Source organism: Saccopteryx leptura, chromosome 3 (genome assembly GCF_036850995.1).
Source record: "Saccopteryx leptura isolate mSacLep1 chromosome 3, mSacLep1_pri_phased_curated, whole genome shotgun sequence".
Taxonomy (NCBI): Eukaryota; Metazoa; Chordata; class Mammalia; order Chiroptera; family Emballonuridae; genus Saccopteryx; species Saccopteryx leptura.
Genome location: NC_089505.1, coordinates 26,421,432 through 26,444,267, shown reverse-complemented (window position 1 = coordinate 26,444,267; position 22,836 = coordinate 26,421,432). Strand labels below are relative to the sequence as shown.

Genomic DNA, 22,836 nt, shown 5'->3' with positions numbered 1-22,836 from the left:
GATACCCAAAAGCCACATTAAGTTTTGTGGGGGGGAAATCAACAATAGAGCTAAGTGTTTGGTGACACTGCTTGATGTTGAAAGTGCTTTTGGCTGCCAGTCACGATATACCACCTCACTGCACTCTCCAGATTTGATGTGCCCCAGACTGCCCAGCACAGGTGCAGTGAACTTTACAAGGTGAGGACAGACAGAAAGGGAGGGAGCAGTGGGCAGTTCCCTCACTGGCTGGGGCTCGGAACACCTGCCTTTGACACCAACCAACTGCAAGTTCATGTCTATATAAATAGCTGTGCTGAGATTTGGTTTCTTCTTCATCTACTAACCCAGTACATATACTAACTCAGTACATAATCTATTTCCTGTTTCTTCAACAAGGTAGCTGTGAAAGTATTTTGGAATCTGAATACAGTGCCAGGTGGGATATAACATTCACCACTGTTTTTTCTTGCTAGGAAAGAAGAAGGAATGGTTCATGAGATCCAGAAACCAGGTGGTATTAGAATTACAGCTTGACAAGTGGTAGCATACTGGATAGAGCATCTACCTGGGACACTGAGGTCCCAGATTCAAAATCCTGAGGTCGTTGGCTTGAGTACAGGCTCATCTGGCTTGAGTGCAGGGTGGCTGGCTTGAGCCAAGTATCATCAGTGTGATCCCATGGTTGTTGGCTGTAGGCCTAAGGTCACTGGCTTAGGCCCAAGGTCACTGGCTTGAACAAGGGGGTCACTGGCTCAGCTGGAACCTTCTGGTCAAGGCACGTATGAGAAGCAATCAATGAACAATTAATGTGCCACAACTATGAGTTGATGCTTCTCATCTCCCTTCCTGTCTGTCTGTCTGTCTCTCTCTCTCTCTCTCTCTCTCTTTCTCTCTCTCTCTCGCTAAAAAAAGGAGAAAAAGGGGTGGGGATAGAATTACAAAACAGCAGGAAAAATGTGTTTGTTACAATAATTTGTGACTGAGTAGTTCACTGATTTGTGCCTCATACTACTCCTTCAAAAGGGACTTGGTATTCCATTTCTATTAGAGACACTCTCCCTTCCCCAGCACGTGACACCTCAGGGCCTGCTTATCCTTCTGGTGTCACCACAAGGTTGGAGGGCAGGCATCAGATGACCCCAATGTAGTGGAAGGCCAGCTTGCCTCATTTCTAAGGTGACCACATACAGTTTATGAGATTGAAGCTAATTCTAAGGACTCCATTCCCATTATTCAGCTTCTGGGAGCGATCATTTGTCATCTTTCAACTTGCAAAATTTTTCAGGAGTGCCTCCAGTGGCTGAGCGAGGCCCTAAGAGACAAAGATTTAAAATTATATTTATATATATAGCCTGTGCCCTACAGATTAAACCCTCAGAGGTAGAGTTTACTTCTAGAAAATCATTTTAGATATGGTGATATCATAATTTCTTCAGTGTTTACACATTTTCATTAATCAACGTCTAACAAAATGACCACGTCTAACAAAATTATCATTCTGCCATACTTTGCTGAATTGCTTCCAAGCACCAAATCTTTTCGTTGCATGCAGGCTCTTTGAAGACGCTACGGATAAGCTGAACCTCATGGCCTTGGGAGGTTTCCTTTACCAGCTGAAGAAAGCATCGCAGTCCCAGCTTTTCCATTCCATTATGGACACGGTTGACTACTCGCTGGCAATGCCGGGTAATTCTTTCCCCAAAGAGCCTGTGCCAGGAGGTTATCAGGGAACAGCCCAGATATCTGATACCAAGAGCCTGCCTGAAGGCTTGAATCCAGTCTTCAGGATTCAAGACTAACCCTGGCTAATTTGTCGTCTAGTTTTAAGGCAGGATGAGTGTATGTGCGGGTGAGGGGTGGGATTATTCTTCGTGAATGGCAAGGCTGTTGCTGCCACTGGCCCTGGGCTAGGTTCTGCTAAGTTTGGGCTTGTGATGTGGAAGTCGTGTGGCTGTTCAGGGTGCAGACAGCTCTCATTAGGGGGGACTCCATCTGCATGTCACAAACCACACCACTCAACTCAGTCCAGTCAACTTGCAGTATTCCAGAATGGATGGGGGAGAGGAAACTGGAAGGAGCAATCGAAGCCTCGTGCCACTTCGGGAAGAACTGCTCTCAGGGCATACCCCTTTCGTGATGGGTCATTTCTCTGTCTTCATTCATGAGGCCAGACAAAGGCCCTCTTCAAGGCCAGACTGGAAGAGGGGATAGAGTTGTACTGAACTGTCCAGTGGTTCCTAACGGGTAGCAGGCTACCCATAAATGCAACTGTCCATCAACAGCCCGGGTGGGTGTGCTGCAACCTCAAATACCTTGTTCCGATGAGTTCAGGCAGAGGCCCCGAGCCCTGCGCCAGGTTGGAGGTCCCTTCCGTCACAAGGAATCTGAAGTTCTAAGTGTTATATATTTGGCCTTTTGATCCTTACTGCAGATTCTAATTTGAGAACCACTGTTCATTCTTCACTAGTTTTTAATAGACTTTAAAACCTTGGCTATATAAAGCAAGCCTTCCAGCACCGTCAGACTTCTGGGCATCTCTGAACCCAGGGCAACCATCTGAGCCTTTGGCATTAGAGAAACCAGCAGACTGAGCTTACAGAAAAGCATGAGCAGAGTTAGGAAGAGGCAACAGACCCAGGAGGAGGAAGCATTGGCTTTGAAATCAATCAGATATGAGTCAAAATGCTGCCTTCACCATTTATCGGATTCATCGTCTTAGAAAAGTCAATTCACCTTTCCAGCATTCCATTTACTGATCTGTAAAATGGAGTGATTACATTTCTTTCTTCAGGTTTGCTTTAAAAATGGAAATGGTTAAAGGTACAAAGAACCAACACAATGTCTGACGCAGAGTAAACATTCAGTAAATGTCAATGATCAGTATTACTGTCATTGTGAAGTCTATTTGATACCACGAGACTAATTAGAAGCATTTTGGTTGGAAGAGTCTGATACTGATGAGCATTTTGCAGGCCGCAAAGGGGAAGCAACAAGACAGGAGCGAGAAGGGAATGGGGAGGACAGAGGTGACCGTGGCGGAGAAAGTAAGAGGTCAGAATGGGCAGGGACTGTGCAGAAGCAAACGGAGCAGGCCAGAGAGCAGGCCATTGGGTCGCAGAGGGGCCTGACTTGCTTGGCAAGGGCTTCAGAGGTGCCACAAAGGATTGGCAAGGTGGATAATGACCACAGAGGGTGACGATAGAGACAGTCGTGATAATAGCTCAGTGTTGGTCAGGAGGTATGCGCCTGTGTTAAGCATTTTATGAGTACTATTACATTTAACCCTTAAAGTAACTTTCAGAAATAGGTGCTATTAGCTCCACTTTTACAATGAGAAGCTGTGGATTAGAGACCCATATCTCTGGCCCAGTCTAACCCAAATACTAAAAGGTGAAGACAGGATTTGCGCCCAGGCAGCCCGACTCCCCACCCCTTTTATTCATCCACTACAATCAGGCGTCCCCTAACTATGGCCCCGCGGGCTGCATGCAGCCCCCTGAGGCCATTTATCCACCCCACCGCACTTCCAGAAGGGCCACCTCTTTCATTGGTGGTCAGTGAGAGGAGCACTGTATGTGGCGGCCCTCCAACGGTCTGAGGGACAATGAACTGGCCCTCTGTGTAAAAAGTTTGGGGTCCCCTGCATTCTCTCTTAGCAGCAAGCACGGCTCACACGTGTCTCGGCTGCCCCTGGGAATGTAGTGGTGAACGGGAGAGGCGCGCCCGGGCCTTGCGGAGTGAACCACCCGTCTCTCTGGAACCCAGTCTCCTCCCCTTTCTTGGTTAGCACTCAGCAGATAATCCTGCTGGTCCGAGAGGATTTGATTTGCATCCTCTGTCTGTGCTTAAGCAGGTCAAACTATTTCTGAGTTGGGGCTTTCTGGCTTGTACGGTCTTCTCTTCTTGTAGGAGAAGTTAAATCCACCCAAGACCGGAAAAGCGCCCTGCACCTGTTCCGCCTGGGGGATGCCATGCTGAGGATCGTGCGCAGCAAGTCGAGGCCGCTGCTCCACGTGATGCGCTGCTGGAGCCTGGTGGCCCCGCACCTGGTGGAGGTGAGTGCGGGGAAGGGGGGCGCTCAGGGGACTCCTTCAGCAGAGCCAGCTCTGGGGTCTTCATTTGAGGTGGGGACAAGGAGCACTGTGGCCACAGCACAAGGGGAAGGTTCCCATCACCTGGTCACAAGCATCATGGATCTCTAATTATACCTCTCAGCATCTAAAGAATCACCCCAAAGGGCAGCACGACCCAGGTCTCCCTCTGACGCTCTCCCTTTACAATGTGGTTAGGGGCCTCACACAGCCAGTTTTCATTCTTTATGACCTGGCACCCACCTGCACCAACAGTGCCTTCTCCTGCGGGCCTCTCTTTTCTGATACCTAACCATCCTCTGGGCAGGACCCTTCAGGCGGGAGAACCATACTTCCCGCTTCTCCTAACAACATGCATACTACAAAAAGCAGTTTGTATGATCGATTATATGGTAATTCTTCATCTCAGCATCTCAGTACATGGTGACTGGCTACTTCTAAATCGGTGGGAAAATTGTTGCCTTGTTCCGCAGTGATGATATTCTTAAGAGCTCTTTAGTGTTTTATGTTAGTAGAGATATGTTATAAAGTATTTGGGGGGAATTTAATTCACAAACCTGAGAACATGCTAGTAAGGAAAGGAGTAGAAAATAATAACTTGGTTATGGAAAAACAGTATATCAGTTGTCTGTTACACAATAATAAACCATTCTAAAAACCTAGTGGTTTAAAATGACAACCATTTTTTTTATTTAGAAATTAAATGTAATGGGGTAACATTGGTCCATGGGAATGCATAGGTTACAGGTATACATCTCTGTAGGAACGCATAGGTTACAGGTATACATCTCTGTAGCATGTGAACTATTCATTGCGTTGTGTGCCCATCACCCAAAGTCAAACCACCTTCTGTCACCGTATATTTGGCCCCCACTTACTCTCCTCCCCCTCAGCCCCTCCCTCCTGTAACCACATCACTTTTGTCTGTGTCCATGAGTCTCAGTCTGTATCCCACCTGTATGTGGAATCATCTGCTTCTTAGCTTTTTCTGATTTACTTATTTTGCTTAGCATAATATTCTCAAGGTCCATCCATGTTGTCGCCAAAGGCAATATTTCATCATTTCTTATGGCTGGGTAGTATTCTATTGTGTAGATGTACCACATCTTCTTTATCCAGTCCTCTATCGAGAAATACCTTGGTTGTTTCCATGTCTTGGCCACAAGACATGTATTTGTGTATGACAGTTTTTGAGATTTTCAGGTAGATACCCAGTAGAGGGATTGCTGGGTCATATGGTAACTCTGTTCTTAATTTTTTGAGAAACTGCCGTACTGTCTTCCATAATGGCTGTACCAGTTTATGTTCCCACCTGTAGTGAATAAGGGTTCCTTTTTCTCCACTACTTCTCCAACACTTATTGCCTGTCTTGTTGATAACAGACAATCTAACATGTGTGAGGTGGTACCTCAGTGTAATTCTGATTTGTATTTTTTAATAGCTAGTGAAGGTGAGCATCTTTTCATCTATCTATTTGTTGTTTGTATGTTATGTCTTCATGGGAGAAGTGTCTGTTCAGGTCCTCTCCCCATTTTTAAATTAGATGTTTGTTGCTGAGCTTTGTGAGTTCTTTATATATTTTGGATATTAACCCCTTATCTGAGCTGTTGTTTGTGAATATCATCTCTCATTTGGTTGGCTGCCTTTTTGTTTTGTTGTTGGTTTCTTTGCTATACAGAAGCTTTTTAGTTTAATATAGTCCTGTTCATTTATTTTTTACTTTACTTCCCTTGCCTTTGGGGTCAAATTCATAAAATGTTCTCTATGGCTAAGGTCCATAAGTTTAGTATCTATGTTTTTTTCAATGTAATTTATTGTTTCAGATCTTATATTTAGGCCTTTGATCCATTTGGAATTAATTTTTGTGCATGGCGACAAACTGTGGTCAAGTTTTGTTCTTTTGCATGTGGCTTTCCAATTTTTCTAGCACCATTGATGAAGAGGCTTTCTTTTCTCCATTGTGTGTCTCTGGCTCCTTTGTCAAAAATTATTTATCCATATAAATGTGGTTTTATTTCTGGGCTTTTACTTATAATAACCATGTATTTAACTCATGATTCCCTGGGTCAGAAATTTGAGCTGGGCTCAGCTGGGCACTTCTTCCCTTCTCAGCCAGGCTTGGCTGATCTGAGCTGGCCTTACATATCACCTGTGGTCAGCTAGCACGAAGTCTGGGGCCAGCTGCACCAGGATGACCTTGGTGGGGAAGGTTGGACAGAGGGGCTCTCTCATCCTCCTGAAGACTAGCCCCAGATGGTTCACCTGGCATTTTTAGAATTCCAAAGGACAGCAAGAGAACAAACCCCAAATCACAACAACTTTTTAATTCTCTAAGGTATAATATTTGCTACTGTTCAAAGCAAGCCGCACATCCAAGCCCAGGGTCAGGGGCAGGAGGAGAAGATTACTCAGGGGACTGGATACAAGGAGCTTGAACAATTAGAGCTCTAATGGTACAATTGGCCCACCGCACTGAGGGACAAATGATGCCTCTGATCTTTATGTGTTCAGGGGACAGCTAAGAATGAGACCACGGGCAACTCTAATGTCTTTACACTCTGATGTTCTATACCACCCAAGAAAACTGTCATGTTTCAGAGAAAAGAAAAGAAGAAATTACTAGATAATCTTATTTTTTTAGAAACATTTAAGTGAAATTGGAGTTGCATCTGCTCAGTTTGCTAGATTACTAAAAATACCATTTCATGTGCAATAGTTCATCTATGAGAATCCCTCGAAATGACTTTTACTTTAACAGAATTGCTGCGTCCACCTCCCTGCTGTGCGGTGGGTTGGGAAAACCATCAGAAACCAGTTTATCACTGGCCTGAAGCTCTGAGGGTGTTCTGTTCTCCTGTGAATCTTGCAGGCTGCCTGCCATAAGGAAAGACACGTGTCTCAGAAGGCTGTTTCCTTCATCCACGATATCCTGACGGAGGTGCTCACCGACTGGAACGAGCCCCCTCATTTTCACTTTAATGAAGCACTCTTCCGACCATTTGAGCGCATTATGCAGCTGGAACTGTGTGACGAGGACGTCCAAGACCAGGTCAGTGTGTCCCGGTAGTCAGCGTTGCCATCAGCAGCGTGGCCAGCTCTGACTGAGTGCGCTGGCAGGCACTATTCTGTGAACTTCATGGAGTTCGCCTTTCCTATAGTCCTAGGTGGAATCTATGGCAAAGAAAGGCAGATCTATTTAGCTGAAGATAAATGATCAGTGTTTGGTGCAACTGTTGGGGATTTGAACCTAGGTAATTGGGCTGTACTGATCTATACTCTTAACCAGGGGTCCCCAAACTACGGCCCACGGGCCGCATGTGGCCCCCTGAGGCCATTTATCCGGCCCCCGCCACACTTCCAGAAGAGGCACCTCTTTCATTGGTGGTCAGTGAGAGGAGAATAGTTCCCATTGAAATACTGGTCAGATTGTTGATTTAAATTTACTTATTCTTTATTTTCAATATTGTATTTGTTCCCTTTTTGTTTTTTTACTTTAAAATAAGATATGTGCAGTGTGCATAGGGATTTGTTCATAGTTTTTTTTATAGTCCGGCCCTCCAACGGTCTGAGGGACAGTGAACTGGCCCCCTGTGTAAAAAGTTTGGGGACCCCTGCTCTTAACCATACGCTCAACTGGGAGACATCGCAGCACTTCTCTCTAAGTAGTTTATAAAACAACTAGGTGGTAGATCACTAAAGATTTAGAACACTCTACCCAACAAAAGAACACAGATTCTTTTTAAGTGCACATTGAATACTCTCCAAGATGGGTGATATGCTAGCCTTGGTACATTTAATAGAATTGAAATTATACAAAGCATGTTTTTCTAGCCACAGTGGAATTAAATTCAAAATAAACAACAGAAAGAAGTTTGGGAAATGCCTAAATATTTGGAAACCAAAGAAACTCTAGAATTCTAAATAGTTCTTGGGTCAAAAAATAAGTCACAGGGAAAATTAGAAAATATCTTGAATGAATGAAAATGAAAATACAACATATCAAAATTGAAGGAATGCAAAGGAAATTATAACTGAAAATGCTCCAAGAAAGATCTGAAGTCAATAATCTAAGCTTTCACCCAAGACCCTAAAAGAAGAGTAAATCCAAAGTAGGTAAGAGGAAATAATAAAGACCAGAACAGAACCCATCAAATAGGAAAAAGGAAAACAACAGAGAAATATCAATGAAACTGCAAAGGACAACATCAAGAACAGAAAAGGAAACATCACTGAAGACACTACAGAAATTGAAAGAATTATGAGACTATTATGAGCAACTTTATGCCAACAAAATTGACAACTGAAGCCAAATAGAAAAATTCCTAGAAAGATACAAATAGCCAAAACTTTTTTTATAAGAAAGAATAAATCCAAGTAGATCTATATCAAGTAAAGAAATTGAATTAGTAGTTTGAAATCTTGCCACAAAGAAATCCCATGCCCTGTAGGTTTCCCTGGTGAATTTATAAACTAATTAGGAAAGAAAGAATGCCAGCCTTACACAAACTGTTAGACAACAGTGGAGGAAAGAGCATGCCACACGCTCTCGGAGACCAGTATCACTCCATACCAAAGCTACAAGAAAACTACAGAGACCGATATTTCTCACAAAATTAACTCCAAAAAATCCTTTAAAAATTATGAGAGGCTAAATCCAGCAACAAACATATAAAGATCGAACACTGTTGCATATGGAATTTATCCCAGGAGTGTAAGGTTGGTTTAACAGCTTAAACCAAAATTAATTAATATAACATCATATTAGTAGACTAAAGGATTGAAACCACATAATCACATAAATAGATATAGAAAAAAACAGAAAAAATTTAGGACACATTTTTTAGCAAGTGAGAGAGACAGGCAGGCATACAGGGGCAGACAGACAGGGAGGGAGAGAGATGAGAAGCATCAACTTGTTTTTACAGCACTTTAATTGTTCATTGATTGCCTTCTCATATGTGCCTTTACCGGGGGGAGGGGGGGGGGGCTCCAGCTGAGCCCATGACCCTTAGCTCAAGCCAGTGACCTCTGGGCTCAAGCCAGCGACCGTGAAGTCATGTCTATGATCTCAACGCGCAAGCCAGCGACCCCACGCTCAAGCTACTGAGCCTGCACTCAAGCTGGATGAGCCCATGCTCAATCTGGTGACCTCAGGGTTTTGAACCAGAGTCCTCGGTGTCCCAGGTCAACACTCTATCCACTGCGCCACCACCTGGTCAGGCTGTTTATGTTCAATTAGTTTTTGACAAAGATGACACTGAAATTCAGTACAGGGAAAGGGTATTATTTTCGGCAAATAGGGCTTGAACGTATACAATAAAAATGACTACACTTTTACCTGTCAGTATACACAACAAATAACTAAATATGGATCATAGGCTTAACTATAAGAGCAAAACCTATAAATGTTTCTAGAAAAAAAATATAGGAGATGATCTTTGAGATGTTGGGTTAGGCAAAGATTTCTTAGAAATGGCACCAGCATGATCCACAGAAGAAGAATTTGATGGCGCTCACTTCAGCGGCACGCGTGAACACTGAAACAACTCAGAGAAGATGAGCACAGCCCCTGGGCCAGGATGGCACACAAGCTCGTGAACCAGTCCCTATTCTGTGCAGTCCCCGGCATCCCGCCACCCTTTGCCAGTGCACACAAACACACGTACAAAAAAAATCGGTGAATTGGGCTTCATTAAAATGTAAAACTTTTGTTATTCCAACACCATTAAAAAATAAAGACAAGCCCAAGGCTGTGAGAAAAAATATTTGCAAATTATATATCTCAGGAAGAATTTAAATCAAGAATACATAAAGAACCCTAAAAAAAAAATAAAAAGACAATAACGAGAAGACAAAAAACCCAAGCGAGAAAACAGCAAAGTATTTACAAATGGCTAATTATAAGCTTAGGAACATTTGCTCAGCAATGTTAGTCATTAGTAAAATGCCAGTTCACGCAATACGACTGCTTAATTAGGAGATTTTTGTGTGGGGGGTTCTTTTTGTTCTCTTTCACTAAAATTAACCCAAAAAGAGGAAACAGAAAAATACATCCCCCTTGCCAGAAACTCCCCTGCTTTTTTAAGAAAAGGGTTTTGAATGCCACCGCCACCTCCTTTGCCTCCGCCAGGTTGTCACGTCCATTGGCGAGCTGGTGGAAGTGTGTTCCGCCCAGATCCAGTCGGGCTGGAGGCCCCTGTTCAGCGCCCTGGAAACGGTGCACAGCGGAAGCAAGTCGGAGGTGAAGGAATACCTCGTCGGCGATTACTCCATGGGTAAGACTGCGTGCTGGTCTTAGATCCCGAAACTTGACTGAAGTTCTCTGTTCTGACCATTTCTGTTAGAGTCTTTTAAGATCTTCTGTGTGTGAAATCATGACGTCTGCAGACAGGGTTTACCTCTTTCTTTCCCACTTGGAGGCCCTTCATTTCTTTTCCTTGCCTATTGCTCTGGAGAGAACTTGAATAGGAGTGGTGAGAGTGGGAAGGCTGTGTGGGTGATTTTTGCTACAGAGCATCAACTTTGCCAAGTTTCACGCTGTCAGAGGAAATTGAACAATAGGGAGGACCAGCATTCAGCTGTGCTTTGTCAGCAGGAAATCGGCCAGGTAGCAAGGACACGAGTTCCGTGTCTGGCCTGCAGGCTGGGAGCCCTGAGCACCATCAGGCCCTGCTCTTCCCAACAGACTGGACGAAAGGCTGGGAGACTTCTATTATTTCACCTATACATATCTGTATCGAGCTAGTTCCTAAAGCCAAAATGAAAAATGTTATCCACTTGCTAGAAAGAAACAGAAAACTATCATAACACAGGGAAATCCAAATTAAGGCAATTGGGTCTGACTGGGAAATGGATGGGCATTTATAAAGCATACCCAGAACCAGGGGTGTGGGGTTAGGTGTCCCCAAGACCATCCCGCACATTCCAAGACCCACCAGGAGGACACAGGATTTGGCATGTAATTATGCTAAGATTCATTACCTGGCCCAGAATTTATTACACTGCTCATAGCTAAAAGGTATTATGGCAACATAGTGAGGACGAGCCAGCTTATAAGGGGGGAGGACAGGAGAATGTGGGGAGTCCCTGCGCAGGCTTCCCTGTGCTCTCACCCTCCCCTGAGGGGTCCCACAGAACACACTTTGCCGCCAGCAGTGAAAAATACAGCAATGTGAGCATAATGTTTCCGCCCAGGAAAGCACATCAGACACCGAGCTGAGGGTGGTCCTGGAGGTATCTTCTGCATAGCATATTCCAGAGTTCCAGACTCCCCGAAGGAGAGCAGGTGTTCAGAAGGAACCACATTGTTTGCACAGTCTAGGCACGGTGAACTACCCTTATTGGTTAGCTGTTGCCCGGAATATTCTGAGAGCCAAGTTCCCAGGCTCCAGCCAAGGGCCAACTTTGCAAGCAAGCCTTTCTGACAGCAGTCTCAGTCCTTCTACATTAACTCTTTTCTGCAAAGGTTGTGAATAAATTAGTATATGCCATCAGAGATTTATCTATAAACCTTCCCTTTCCTATAATTATGTGGGCAGAAAGAAGATTTCCAGGGGCCTGTGTGTCACTGCCCCATCAACCTGCACATGGCCTCAGCCCTGCGTTCTGCCAGCTTTGTTGCCATCTCTCCATTGAGCTCATTGTAGGCTTCCTGCAGCTCCCCCTGCAGGCAGAGCTAAGAAGCACAGCATTGGAGCCAGGCCAGCTGCTCATTCAAAAGGCCCTGACTTTTCTCCACATTTTTCCAAGGCCCCGTGGAAGGTGCTGGGAGTAAGGGCAACTTGAAGGGTAGGGACTTAACTTCCTTAAAATTCTATCATCTTCCTCCCACAGGAAAAGGCCAAGCCCCAGTATTTGATGTCTTTGAAGCTTTTCTTAATACCGACAACATCCAGGTCTTTGCTAACGCAGCCACTAGTTACATCATGTGCCTTATGAAGTTTGTCAAGGGACTGGGTAAGTGGAGCACTCCTTCTATGCCTTGTGACAGCTGGGGACCCTTTACTGGATGGCTTTGTGCAGGAAGCCCCAGAGACAGGCCCAGTGACTGCCCAGAGCAAGCAGGCATCCTGGAATCGAAGAAACAGAGAGCTTCCTGGCAGAGCAGCTTGGGGTTGTGGCCAGGGCTGATGGTTTTCATTGTGTTCATGGAATAATCTTGTAATGACGTATGTTCTCAATCTATATGTTGTTGTTACTTCAACTTCTTTTTTGAATCTTAAAATATCGACTATTCAGTAGTTGCCTTTATACAGGAAACTGTTCTTCTCAATGTCACATAATTAGATCTTGAGTTTGAGTTCCCAGCTCCTAAACAAAAATTAAGAATGTTTCCCCTAGGGCTTATTAATCATAAAATCTTTTATAAAAGTATAAAAGGTCCCCCTCTTTTGAGGCCTTGTGTATTTCAGAAACTACCTAGCTGATTTTATGCTTAATTCAGGAATACTTTAACTAAATAGAGTCTTGCTACACAACATGACTTTCTGTCACAGGTTTTTATATAGCCTGAGTTTACCCATAAAAAAGGAAAGAAGGGGCCTGACCAGGCAGTGGCACAGTAGATAGAGCGTCGGACTGGGATGCGGAGGACCCAGGTTCGAGACCCTGACATCGCCAGCTTGAGCACGGGCTCATCTGGTTTGAGCAAAGCTCACCAGCTTGGACCCAAGGTCACTAGCTTGAACAAGGAGTTACTCAGTCTGCTGAAGGCCCACAGTCAAGGCACATATGAGAAAGCAATCAATGAACAACTAAGGTGTCACAATGAAAAACTGATGATTGATGCTTCTCATCTCTCTCCATTCCTGTCTGTCCCTATCTATCCCTCTCTCTGACTCTCACTCTGTCTCCGTAAAAAAAAAAAAAAAAAGAAGAAGGGAGGGACCGTTAGTTTAACCAAAATTTAGAAGAAACTTAAGCTTTAAAGTTCTGAAAGTTGCACCATGGAGTGCTCTTAGACCTATAGCCTGACATACTTTCAAATAAGGAAAATGTAAGGTTCATAATATTCTTTTTTGTTTTGTTTTGTTTGTTTTGTTTGTTTTTTATAAATAAATTTTTATTAATTTTAATGGGGTGACATCAATAAATCAGGGTACATATATTCAAAGAAAACATGTCCAGGTTATCTTGTCATTCAATTATGTTGTATATCCATCACCCAAGGTCAGTTTGTCTTCCATCACCTTCTATCTAGTTTTCTTTGTGCCCCTCCCCCTCCCCGCTCCCTCCTTCCCTCCCCCCCCCATAATTACCACCCTCTTGTCCATGTCTCTTAGTCCCATTCTTTTATGTTCTTGCTAAATAACTGACAAATTCCTTTACAAAAGAAAAGTGGATACAAAGAAAGGTTTTTAAAAATGTATTAAAAAATAGCTCTGTGCTATATAGAAGCCAAATAATTTAGTGTCTTAATTGTAAGAAGATGTCAGTGTCTGACCCTTTGCATTATAGTAGAAGATGCTGTTCTTTTTGAAGAAAACCTCACATCTCCCTAGGTCTGCTTTAACCTCACACTACTGCCATGCCCACAGCTCATTCTGACACCAGAAGTGTGGGTTTTCCTCACACCAAGCAATTCCCTGGGCCACTCACTGGGTTTCCTGCAATTCGATTCTGACACCATGCAGAACTCGCTCAGCCCCCACAGACTGTGAAGGGCTCAGTCCCACGACACTGTCCCCCACTTCAGATGCCAGTCTCAAGTTACTGGTCTCTAGGTTACCCACAACTCCTGGCCAGACATCGCAGGTTCCCCTGACACCCCACCCCCTTGGAAACAGCTCACAGGATTCAGGGAAACACTCACTTACATTTACTAGTTTATTATATATATAATAAGGAATATGATCAAGGACACCAATGACCCACCAAAGAGATACATAGGCAGAGGTCGGGAGGGTCCCAAGTGCAGGAGGTCCTGTCCCCCGGAGTTGGGGTGAGCCACCTTTCTGGCATGTAGTTGTGTTCACCAACCCAGAAGTTCTCTGAACCCTGTAATTTTGGAATTCTTATGGAGGTTCATAATGTTGGCATAATAGATGGTTAAGATCCCAGCCCCTCTCTCCTTCCTGGGGGGTGGGGCTGGGGCTGAAAGTTCCAAGCTTCTAACCACAGCTGGTGTTTCTGGTGACCAGCCGCATCCAGGAGCCCAGCAGGTCTGCTTCATTCGAGTAAAAGGCTCTCCTATCACTCAGGAAGTTTCAAGGGAATTAGATCAGGAACCTGGGTCAAAGACCCAGTATAAAACGGGAAGGTGCTCCTGGCCCTCTTCTCGCTGAGGAAATTGCAAGGGTTTTAGGACCATTTTATACAGGTCTCTTGTGGGGGAGTTTTGTCGCAAGAGTAGGTTTACAGTTGTGAGTACGTGAAGCAGCCTGTTGTATTATTAATTATTGTATTCTTTTTCATACGAATAGCCGTCAACCCACCTGTGCCCCACCCTGTATCTTTTCTGTTACTTCACAGCCCTATATTTTATTGAAGAAGCATTGTTATCAGTATCCCGTTGTTCAGTGGGGAAAGCAGTATCTGCTACACAGGCTCGGCAGCCTGGCCATACTATGGGATATAAAGATGAATAAAACATGCTTCCTGCCTGAGAGAAGCTCACCGCCCATTCTAGGAAACAGACACATAAATCAATAATTACAGTTACAGGTAGTAAGATGAATACTCCATAGGGACTAGTAAAGAAAAAAGCCAACTAACGGAAACAGACAGGCAGCTGAGAGGAGGAACGGAGGACAACTCCCGTTCCCCAAGTTTCCTACAAGGACTGATGGTGCTCAGAACTAGGCTATCCGAAAAGGAGAGCGGGTTAGGTGTGGAGGGCAGGAAAAAAGTAATGAGGTCTATCTTTGGACATTGGGTCATGTTGAGTTCCAGTGAAGCATTCAAGTGGAGATGCTTCTCAGCATGTTAGAAATTTGAGATTTAACTTAAGGAGCCGAGACCTGAAAACAGAGATGCAGAATTATCAGTGTGCACATGAAGAATATTTAAAACAAGTAGGTCCTGTTTTGTGTGTGTGTGTGTGTGTGTGTGTGTGTGTGTGTGTGTGTGTGTGTGAATTAAAAGGTGAAATTATTGGTACAGGGCTGGGAGAGGTGAAAACTTCCAAGCCCTCAGGATAGTCATGCTGGCTGTGGAGTGACAGCTCACGTCTCCAGGGGGCGCCATTTGCATAAACTTCTACGTGTACCACAGCAGGGTCAGTAAAAAACTTGGAAATACAGTGCTCAACAAATTAGGAAATGAATTTCTTTTTAATTCCCACTTGGTTATTTCAACATATTTGACCTGGTCTGTGTTTTTGTGCTGTAAGGTCTGTTCATCTAAACCAGGAGTTTGCAAAGGATGGCCCACGGGCCAAATCCAAGCACGGATAGTTTTTATAAAGTTTTATTGGAACACAGCCACGGTCATTTGCCTCTGGCTGTTTTTGTGCTGTAAGGGCAGGCTCGAGAACCTGCAACAAAAAACAGGACCCGCAAAGCCTCAAGTATTTATTGTCTGGCCCTACACAAAAAAAACGTTAGCCAACCTGATCTAAAACATAAAAAAATGTTTATCTTTCCTTTTTCAAGGAGAAAGTGCTTCTTTGTCTGCTTCTGAATTTTAACTAATGCCTAGTAATTATGTCTGTTTACCCACAGGGGAGGGTGCTAGCTGCTATGATTATAGACAATTAGAAACAATTACAGTACCGTGCAGTGATTTTATTAAAAGTCGAGAAGTAGGTTCTTTACATGGGAAAAAAAATGATCATTCTCAACTACAGTTTACCTATAGAAAATCTAGAAGCCCTCTACAGATCTATTAAATCTCTAGGCACATTTTTAAGAAAAGAAAGGAGAAAAATCATTTCAATTCAATTACTAATCTCCATCCCCAAAGCCCAGATGTTCAGAATCGTCCCACGTCCTTCATTTCTCATCACTGTTCATCAGTGCTGAGCACTGGCAGCAAATGAGGCCCTTTTCCAGATGGAGAGAGGCCTGGTGCTTCGTTCCAGCCCAGCGCATGCTGGGCTCCGGCGTCCTTCTCCTCAGCGTCCGCCGTCAGCCGTCCACAGCAGGGCCCCGGGACGTGGGCCAGGGTGCGCTGGTACCGAACAACACTGCCCAGCCACGGAAAGGACTGTGGCAGAATGGGAAAACATGCTCACTGTTTAGTAAAAAAAAGGAGTTACAGAACAAAATAATCGCAACCAAATAAGACAGGGGTCTCAAACTCAACTCAGCATGTGGGCCGCAGAGCAAGATCACAGCCGTTCGGCGGGCCGCACTAGGTCTACAAAAGGCAACTGTTACGCAACACTTTTCTCACTGCAGTTGAAAACAAAAAAATCAGTACAACAAGCACAATCGTACATGCAGTTTACTCAGTGTCACAAAACGACCAGAAACTGTAGTTCGCATCACAACTGCTATTAACTAAGCTAATATCTAGCTAGGATGCTAGAGAAATGAAAAATACAAGTAGGCCCCTAGGCTTACTTAATTTTATCCAAAATATTTTGAACTTCGTGGATTAGTCTGCGGGCTGCACAAAATTGCTCGGCGGGCCGCGAGTTTGAGACCTCTGAAATAAGATGTACAGTATGATCCCAGCTGCGATTAGCGTGTACACATGCAGGGGGACAAAATGACTGCCAGGACTTTTCTCAGGGTTGTACAAGTTGGAATGATTCCTTCCTTCCCTTTCGTTGTTGTTGTTTTAGTAGACATTGGGTGAACTGTGCTGTGTGGATAAACAGGTCTTCTGTTGTAAAGGAATAAACAAGAGTAAGTTTGTCTCCCTGTGCTGCCCCTAGGGGAGGTGGACTGTAAAGAGATCAGAGACTGTGTCCCCGGACCAGCAGCCACGTCCCCAGACCTGTGCCTCCCGGCCCTGGATTACCTCAGGCGCTGTTCTCAGGTACGGAGATGCTCACACAGGGCCCCGGGCCCTGCAGCCTGCCTCAGAGGATACTTGTGGAACACCTGTGGTTGTCTTTGGGACTTAGATTTGGAGTATGAATTTTTGTCCCCACCCCTTCCACGAAGGAGAGAAAGTAATAACAGGATACTAGACCACACCTGTGGATCCTGACATCTTTGGAACGTCTCGTTTATTCTCAGAGGAACTACTGCAACCTCTACATTTGTGTCAGGCTTGGAGGGTGGAGTCACGGTTACGGGGTCATGGGAGGTCTTCTTGATATAGCCAAGTGTGGATGGTGGAGTACAGACAGAGAAGAGAGGCATAAAAAAGTAAGAGGGGTGTATTCAATCAAGAGTCAGTAGAGGCCCTGGCTGGTTGGCTTAGCGGTAGAGCCTCAGCCCCGTGAGTGGAAGTCCCGGGTTCAATTCCTGGCCAGGGCACACAAGAGAAGTGTCCATCTGCTTCTCCACCCCTCCCCCTCTCCTTTCTCTCTGTCTCTCTCTTCCCCTCCCATAGCCAAGGCTCCACTGGAGCAAAGTTGGCCTGGGCATTGCGGATGTCTCCATGGCCTCTGCCTCAGGCACTAGAATGGCTCCAGTTGCAACAGAGCAGTGGCCCAGATGGGCAGAGCATCACCCCCTAGTGGGCATACCGGGTGGATCCCGGTCAGGCACATGTGGGAGTCTGTTTCTCTGCCTCCCTGCTTCTCAATTCAGAAAAAAAAAAGTCACTAGAGAAATAAAATCACCTGTCAGTGTGGACAGTGACCTTAATTATGCTCTATTCAATACTGCTCTGTCCTTATCCCTGTCATATGCCTGTGGAACAATACTGTCCTTGAAGCCCTGTCCCTCTAGGCTTCAGTGACACCTCTCTCAGAGAGTTTTCTTCCTGTCTTCTCAGGTTGTGTCCCCAGGCCTCTTCTCAGCCCTCATGACCATGTTAATCCCGTGGCTGTAGAAAGGATACAGGGCCCTGGCTTCCTCCTCAGCTGCTTCCACAAGGCCCCACGGGACGTGACTGCAGCTCCCTTTCCCTCTCAGGCCCCTCCCTCTCAGTCACTGTGCTCCAGCCGCTCCCCTGCTGCCCCTCAGATGCCCCGCCCATCACACCCAGGGCCATTGCCGCTCTCTCTGCCTGGAGGCCTTTCTCCTCAGATCTCTGTATGAGCCTCCTTATCATCCAAATCTCCTCTGAAACATCCCATCAGACCCGGGCATCCGTGTCTACCTACCCCCTGCCGACATTCCCCACACACCTCGGTCACTGCAGTGCCACCTGTCCAATTTTTGCTGCAGCATTTATGTCAGAAATTGTATTATTTGTGAAAGGATTATTGTAGGACCCACAGGACAGGAGTCGTGGCTGTCTTGCTCACAGCGGTTTCCCTGGTTTCTGGAACCGGACGGGCACAGCAGGCACCGCTGTCATTTGTGAAGACAGAAGGATCCTCGGGAGTTTGTTTCAGAAACAGAGATCCGCGGGGGACTGGCTCCAGTGGAGAGAGGGAATAAGAGCCCAGGCAGCCTGTTCGCTCTGCTTCCCTGACCTTCATCTCTGACCTTGCCTACAGACTCCTCCCTTCCCCCCAGTGTCCGCTCTTTGATGGGGGGGGGGGGGGAGGCATGTGAAGGAGAATTCAGAGGCTGACAGGTGTCACAGTTCCCTTGGTAGGCTTATAAAAATCTGTAAAAAGTCATAAGCAGTTGAAATGCTGAGAAGGTATTCACTGTGTTTTCCCCCTCTACCTTGTTGTTGCCATTGAATGCCATTTCATCTGCTTCCTGGGCTCAGTGCCTCCTGTGAGCTACCTCCTGCAGCCAAATCACAAACAGCCAGCGTTCACCCTTCACACAGTGGGGGCTGTTCGGTTTTCTCTCCCCTTTCTCATACTAGGATATCACTTTAGTGTTCTTTAATACCCAGAATATAGCTGTTTCCAATATATAATTAAAATTTGGCATTTTTTTATTTAGTTATTGGCCAAAATCTACAAAATGCCCATGAAGCCAATATTCCTTAGTGGGCGACTTGCTAGCTTGCCTCGCAGGCTTCAGGAGCAGTCGGCGAGCAGTGAGGATGGCATCGAGTCGGTTCTGTCTGATTTTGATGACGACACAGGTAAGTTCATTGGTTAGACCAAACCAGGTTATTTGCTGTGTGTACGTATTCTAGGAAGCTTAAGCCATGAATTAAGGGGCTTATATTGTAGAATATGAATACTCACCCATTTATGTTACTGTTTATGATTCTAACATACCATATTTTTCACTCCATATGACGCACCTGACCATAAGACACACCGAGGGTTTTAAGGAGGAAAATTAAGAAAAAAAAATTCTGAACCAAATGGTGTGTTAAAATATTTAATAAAATACCATATTTTTCGCTCCATAAGACACATGGGCATTTTCCCCTCCACTTTTGGGGGAAAAACTGCATCTAATGGAGTGAAAAATATAGTAATAAGTCTATCTAAATTTTCCATGGATTCTGCAAAAACACTTTACAATTGATGCTTCCATGCCCATCTTTTTTAGAGGGATGCTTCCATCTAAAACCAGTGCAGATTTGCAGATTCTGCTAAATATAATTTCCAGCTCTGAATTTTCTTGAATTTAGCAAATTGGAATGTGGCTGTATTGGTGCACTGGTACTTAAATTGGCTGGTAATTGTCTTTAATTCCTTCTAGGAGACACGATCATTATATAATTACTTCCTGCAGGACCATTTGGTTAGAGACTGGGGAAATTAAGCCATTTCTGAAGAGAGAATCTATTTGTGACTGGTGAAGCTGAAGACTCATTAGAAGCATAATTTTGAAAGAATGTGTTTCAGATTAGTTCCCTTGTAATTTCCTGTGAATTGGAGTTCCAGCTAGTGACTTTGGCTAGTTTTCAGATCGGTTAACTCATGCTCCTACTTGCTGTCTTCTGTCTCAGGCAACCCTGTCCTGTTTCTAGATGTAGAAATGGAAATGCTACCCTTAGAGGGGTCTAATACCTAGGAATGGTTGTTCCAAACCCTTGCAAAAGACTTTTTAAGGATGGCCTTCTTAAATTTGCTTTTGTGTTTTATATTTTTCTCTTTTTTTATTTTTCTATTACAAATTCATTTATGGGAGTGACTAGATTTATAGTTTTTCATAGAAGTTATAAACAGTAAAACCTCACTAGCTCAAACTAGTTATGAAGAAATATAAAAATACCTAAATAAAATATTAGAGATTGGGTAGCTGTTGCCTAATAGGAGTTTCATTTAAATGACTGATTAGAATAACTCTTATTTAGCATGCAAACCTTCAACCCAGACAATTATAAGCAGCAGGTAATGTTACTTATCTATAATGCAATCTTGAAAACAGTTGTAAATACTTTGTATGTGTAACAGTAAGTATTCCCTTCCTATTTATGCAAGTCATTAATCCAGTTTTTTTCTAGGTAGTCCATCTTTTTATGAATAAAGTTCATCTGAGCATCTATCTAAAGTTTCCCACAGTATGAAGTCATTGAGGGCAGCCCTGACCAGTTGGCTCAGTGGTAGAGTGTTGGCCCGGCGTGTGGAGGTCCCGGGTTCAATTCCTGGCCAGGGCACACAAGAGAAGCACCCATCTGCTTCTCCACCTCCCCCTCTCATTTCTCTTTGTCTCTCTCTTCCCCTCCCACAGCCAAGGCTCAATTGCAGCAAAGTTGGCCCAAGCACTGAGGATGGCTCCATGGCCTCTGCCTCAGGTGCTAGAATGTCTTTGGTTGCAACGGAGCAATGACCCAGATGGACAGGGCATTGCCCCCTAGTGGGCATGCTGGGTGGATCCCGGTCAGGTGTATGTGGGAGTCTGTCTTTCTGCCTCCCTGCTTCTCACTTCAGAAAAATACCAAAAAAAAATTTTTTTAATAAATTCATAGAGAGCTCTAAAGTTAGAATTATACATGGAAACATAGTTAAATCAGAGAAAAGAATAAAAGTAAAAGCTTTAAGTTACTATTAACAATTAACTCTCACCATTGATATATTCTGAGATATTATTTCTCTGGTGTCCAAAGGTAAATAATTACTTTTTCATATGGAAATTTCAAACACATATGAAACTAGACAGAATGGTTTAGTGAACCTTATATATACCTGTCCCCCAGCTTCAAATATCATTAACTCATAGCCAATACCGTATAATATATATCTACGTACTCACATATGCTGTCTCCCCTCCCCCACCAACTTCCTCCTTTCCATGTTGTTTTAAAGCAAATCTCAGACATTAGGATGTGTTCTTTAAAGATAATAATCATAAATTATCACACCTAAAAATTAACAATAACTCTTTAATAACATCCACTATCATGTTAAATTTTTCAATTCTCTTATATATGTCAGTTAATTTTTAGGATTCACATGAGATCCACACCATATGTTTGGCTGATATGTCTCTTAAGTCCTTTCCAATCTCTAGATTTTCTTCTCCACTCTTTAACCCCTTTGTAATTTATTTATAGAAGACGTGAGGTACTTTGTCCTAGAGAGTTTTTCATTTAGAGTTTATTGGCTACACCTCTGCATAGTGGTGTGTGACATGTTTTTCTACCCTCTGAACTTCCTGTAAGTTAGCTTGTCCACACCTGCTTTGACAGGTGGGGCCAAAGTAGGTTTACAGTTGTTTGTATAGAAAGTAATAAATAATAATACAAAAATAAACTCTGTTTCACGTACTCACAACTATAAACCTATTTTTGCCATAGCCACGTTCTGAGGTTCATGAGAATTTATCACCTAATTTGAGTATAATTATTGTTCGTAACTTTGGTTTTGCCTCCTGTTCATGGAGGTATTTAAAACTGGGGAAGTAGTTTTTTTTTAGTGGAAATATTTTTTAAATGCCATCTTCTGATACAGATTTATTTGCAGGAAAATTAAAAGTATTAAAATAAAAATGTAGAGTGGGCTGCTTTTTATATCCTATGCTGGTCCTTTTGTCTGAATCTAGGGAAGTGGAACCCTTTTTCTGCACAGCTTTCTGAACTGTATGTTCACGTAGTTTCAAAGACAGTGGTGTGCAGAAATGCTGGCTCGTACAGTGCTTGCATAAATAGCAAAATAAAGTTATTGGGGTCTGATAAAAAGAATTTCACGTTCTTTCTCTCACCTAGTAATGAGCAGGACTAAAAGCGAATATGTTATTTTAAAATGAAACTCTTATAAGAACAAAGAGTTTTGCACTGAAGTTTGTCTGCTCTGCTGTCCATAGGGCACATGGAAGTTTAGAGCCCTCTTGTCCATGTTGGATCTTGCAGAGCTACTGTGTGATGTTTAACCGAATCTCATGGAGGACTGGCCTTTGCCCCCCAGGTCTGATAGAAGTCTGGATCATCCTGCTGGAGCAGCTCACGGCAGCTGTGTCCAACTGTCCACGGCAGCACCAACCGCCCACCTTGGATTTACTCTTCGAGCTGCTGAGAGATGTTACCAAGACACCTGGTAAATATTTCTGTGTCTGCCATACGGGACAGGCATCATACATATAATGTTTCTGGGGAAGGTATGTCTGTAAGTGCCTACCTGTTTCACTGCTATAACCTAGACAGCATAATAGAGGCTCGATGTTTGTCAAGTGGCTATGGTAGTGATGTTTAAGATGTATCTCATGATTGTTTACAAATCTTCCCACCAGTCCATTTACAAACAATATGTGGTGACAGTTAGTTAAATGTGCTGGAGCCCCACAATAATCAGGCCAAGGCTGTGGTATCAGTGTCTCCATAAGCCAGTTGGCTTTACTCTGTTCCATAAATAAACCTTCCTCTATGACCAGATCTCACATGCTCTTGGCCCCAGAGCTGT

At 44.0% G+C, this 22,836-nt stretch overlaps 1 protein-coding gene and 1 non-coding gene across 4 annotated transcripts in view; both read left to right on the top strand.

Moving 5' to 3' along the window:
* ARFGEF3 (ARFGEF family member 3) overlaps positions 1-22,836 on the top strand; it is a 155,728-nt gene that overhangs the window by 110,129 nt on the left and 22,763 nt on the right. For all 3 annotated transcript variants that reach the window (XM_066373141.1, XM_066373140.1, XM_066373137.1), the window contains 8 exons: positions 1,535-1,668; positions 3,892-4,037; positions 6,943-7,122; positions 10,204-10,348; positions 11,907-12,029; positions 16,894-16,997; positions 18,980-19,124; positions 22,345-22,473. In XM_066373141.1, coding sequence (XP_066229238.1) covers positions 1,535-1,668; positions 3,892-4,037; positions 6,943-7,122; positions 10,204-10,348; positions 11,907-12,029; positions 16,894-16,997; positions 18,980-19,124; positions 22,345-22,473 — 1,106 coding nt within the window. The remainder of the gene's footprint in view (positions 1-1,534; positions 1,669-3,891; positions 4,038-6,942; positions 7,123-10,203; positions 10,349-11,906; positions 12,030-16,893; positions 16,998-18,979; positions 19,125-22,344; positions 22,474-22,836) is intronic.
* Positions 9,582-9,687, top strand: LOC136402018 (U6 spliceosomal RNA). The gene has a single exon (XR_010750924.1). It is a non-coding gene; the product is annotated as a U6 spliceosomal RNA (small nuclear RNA).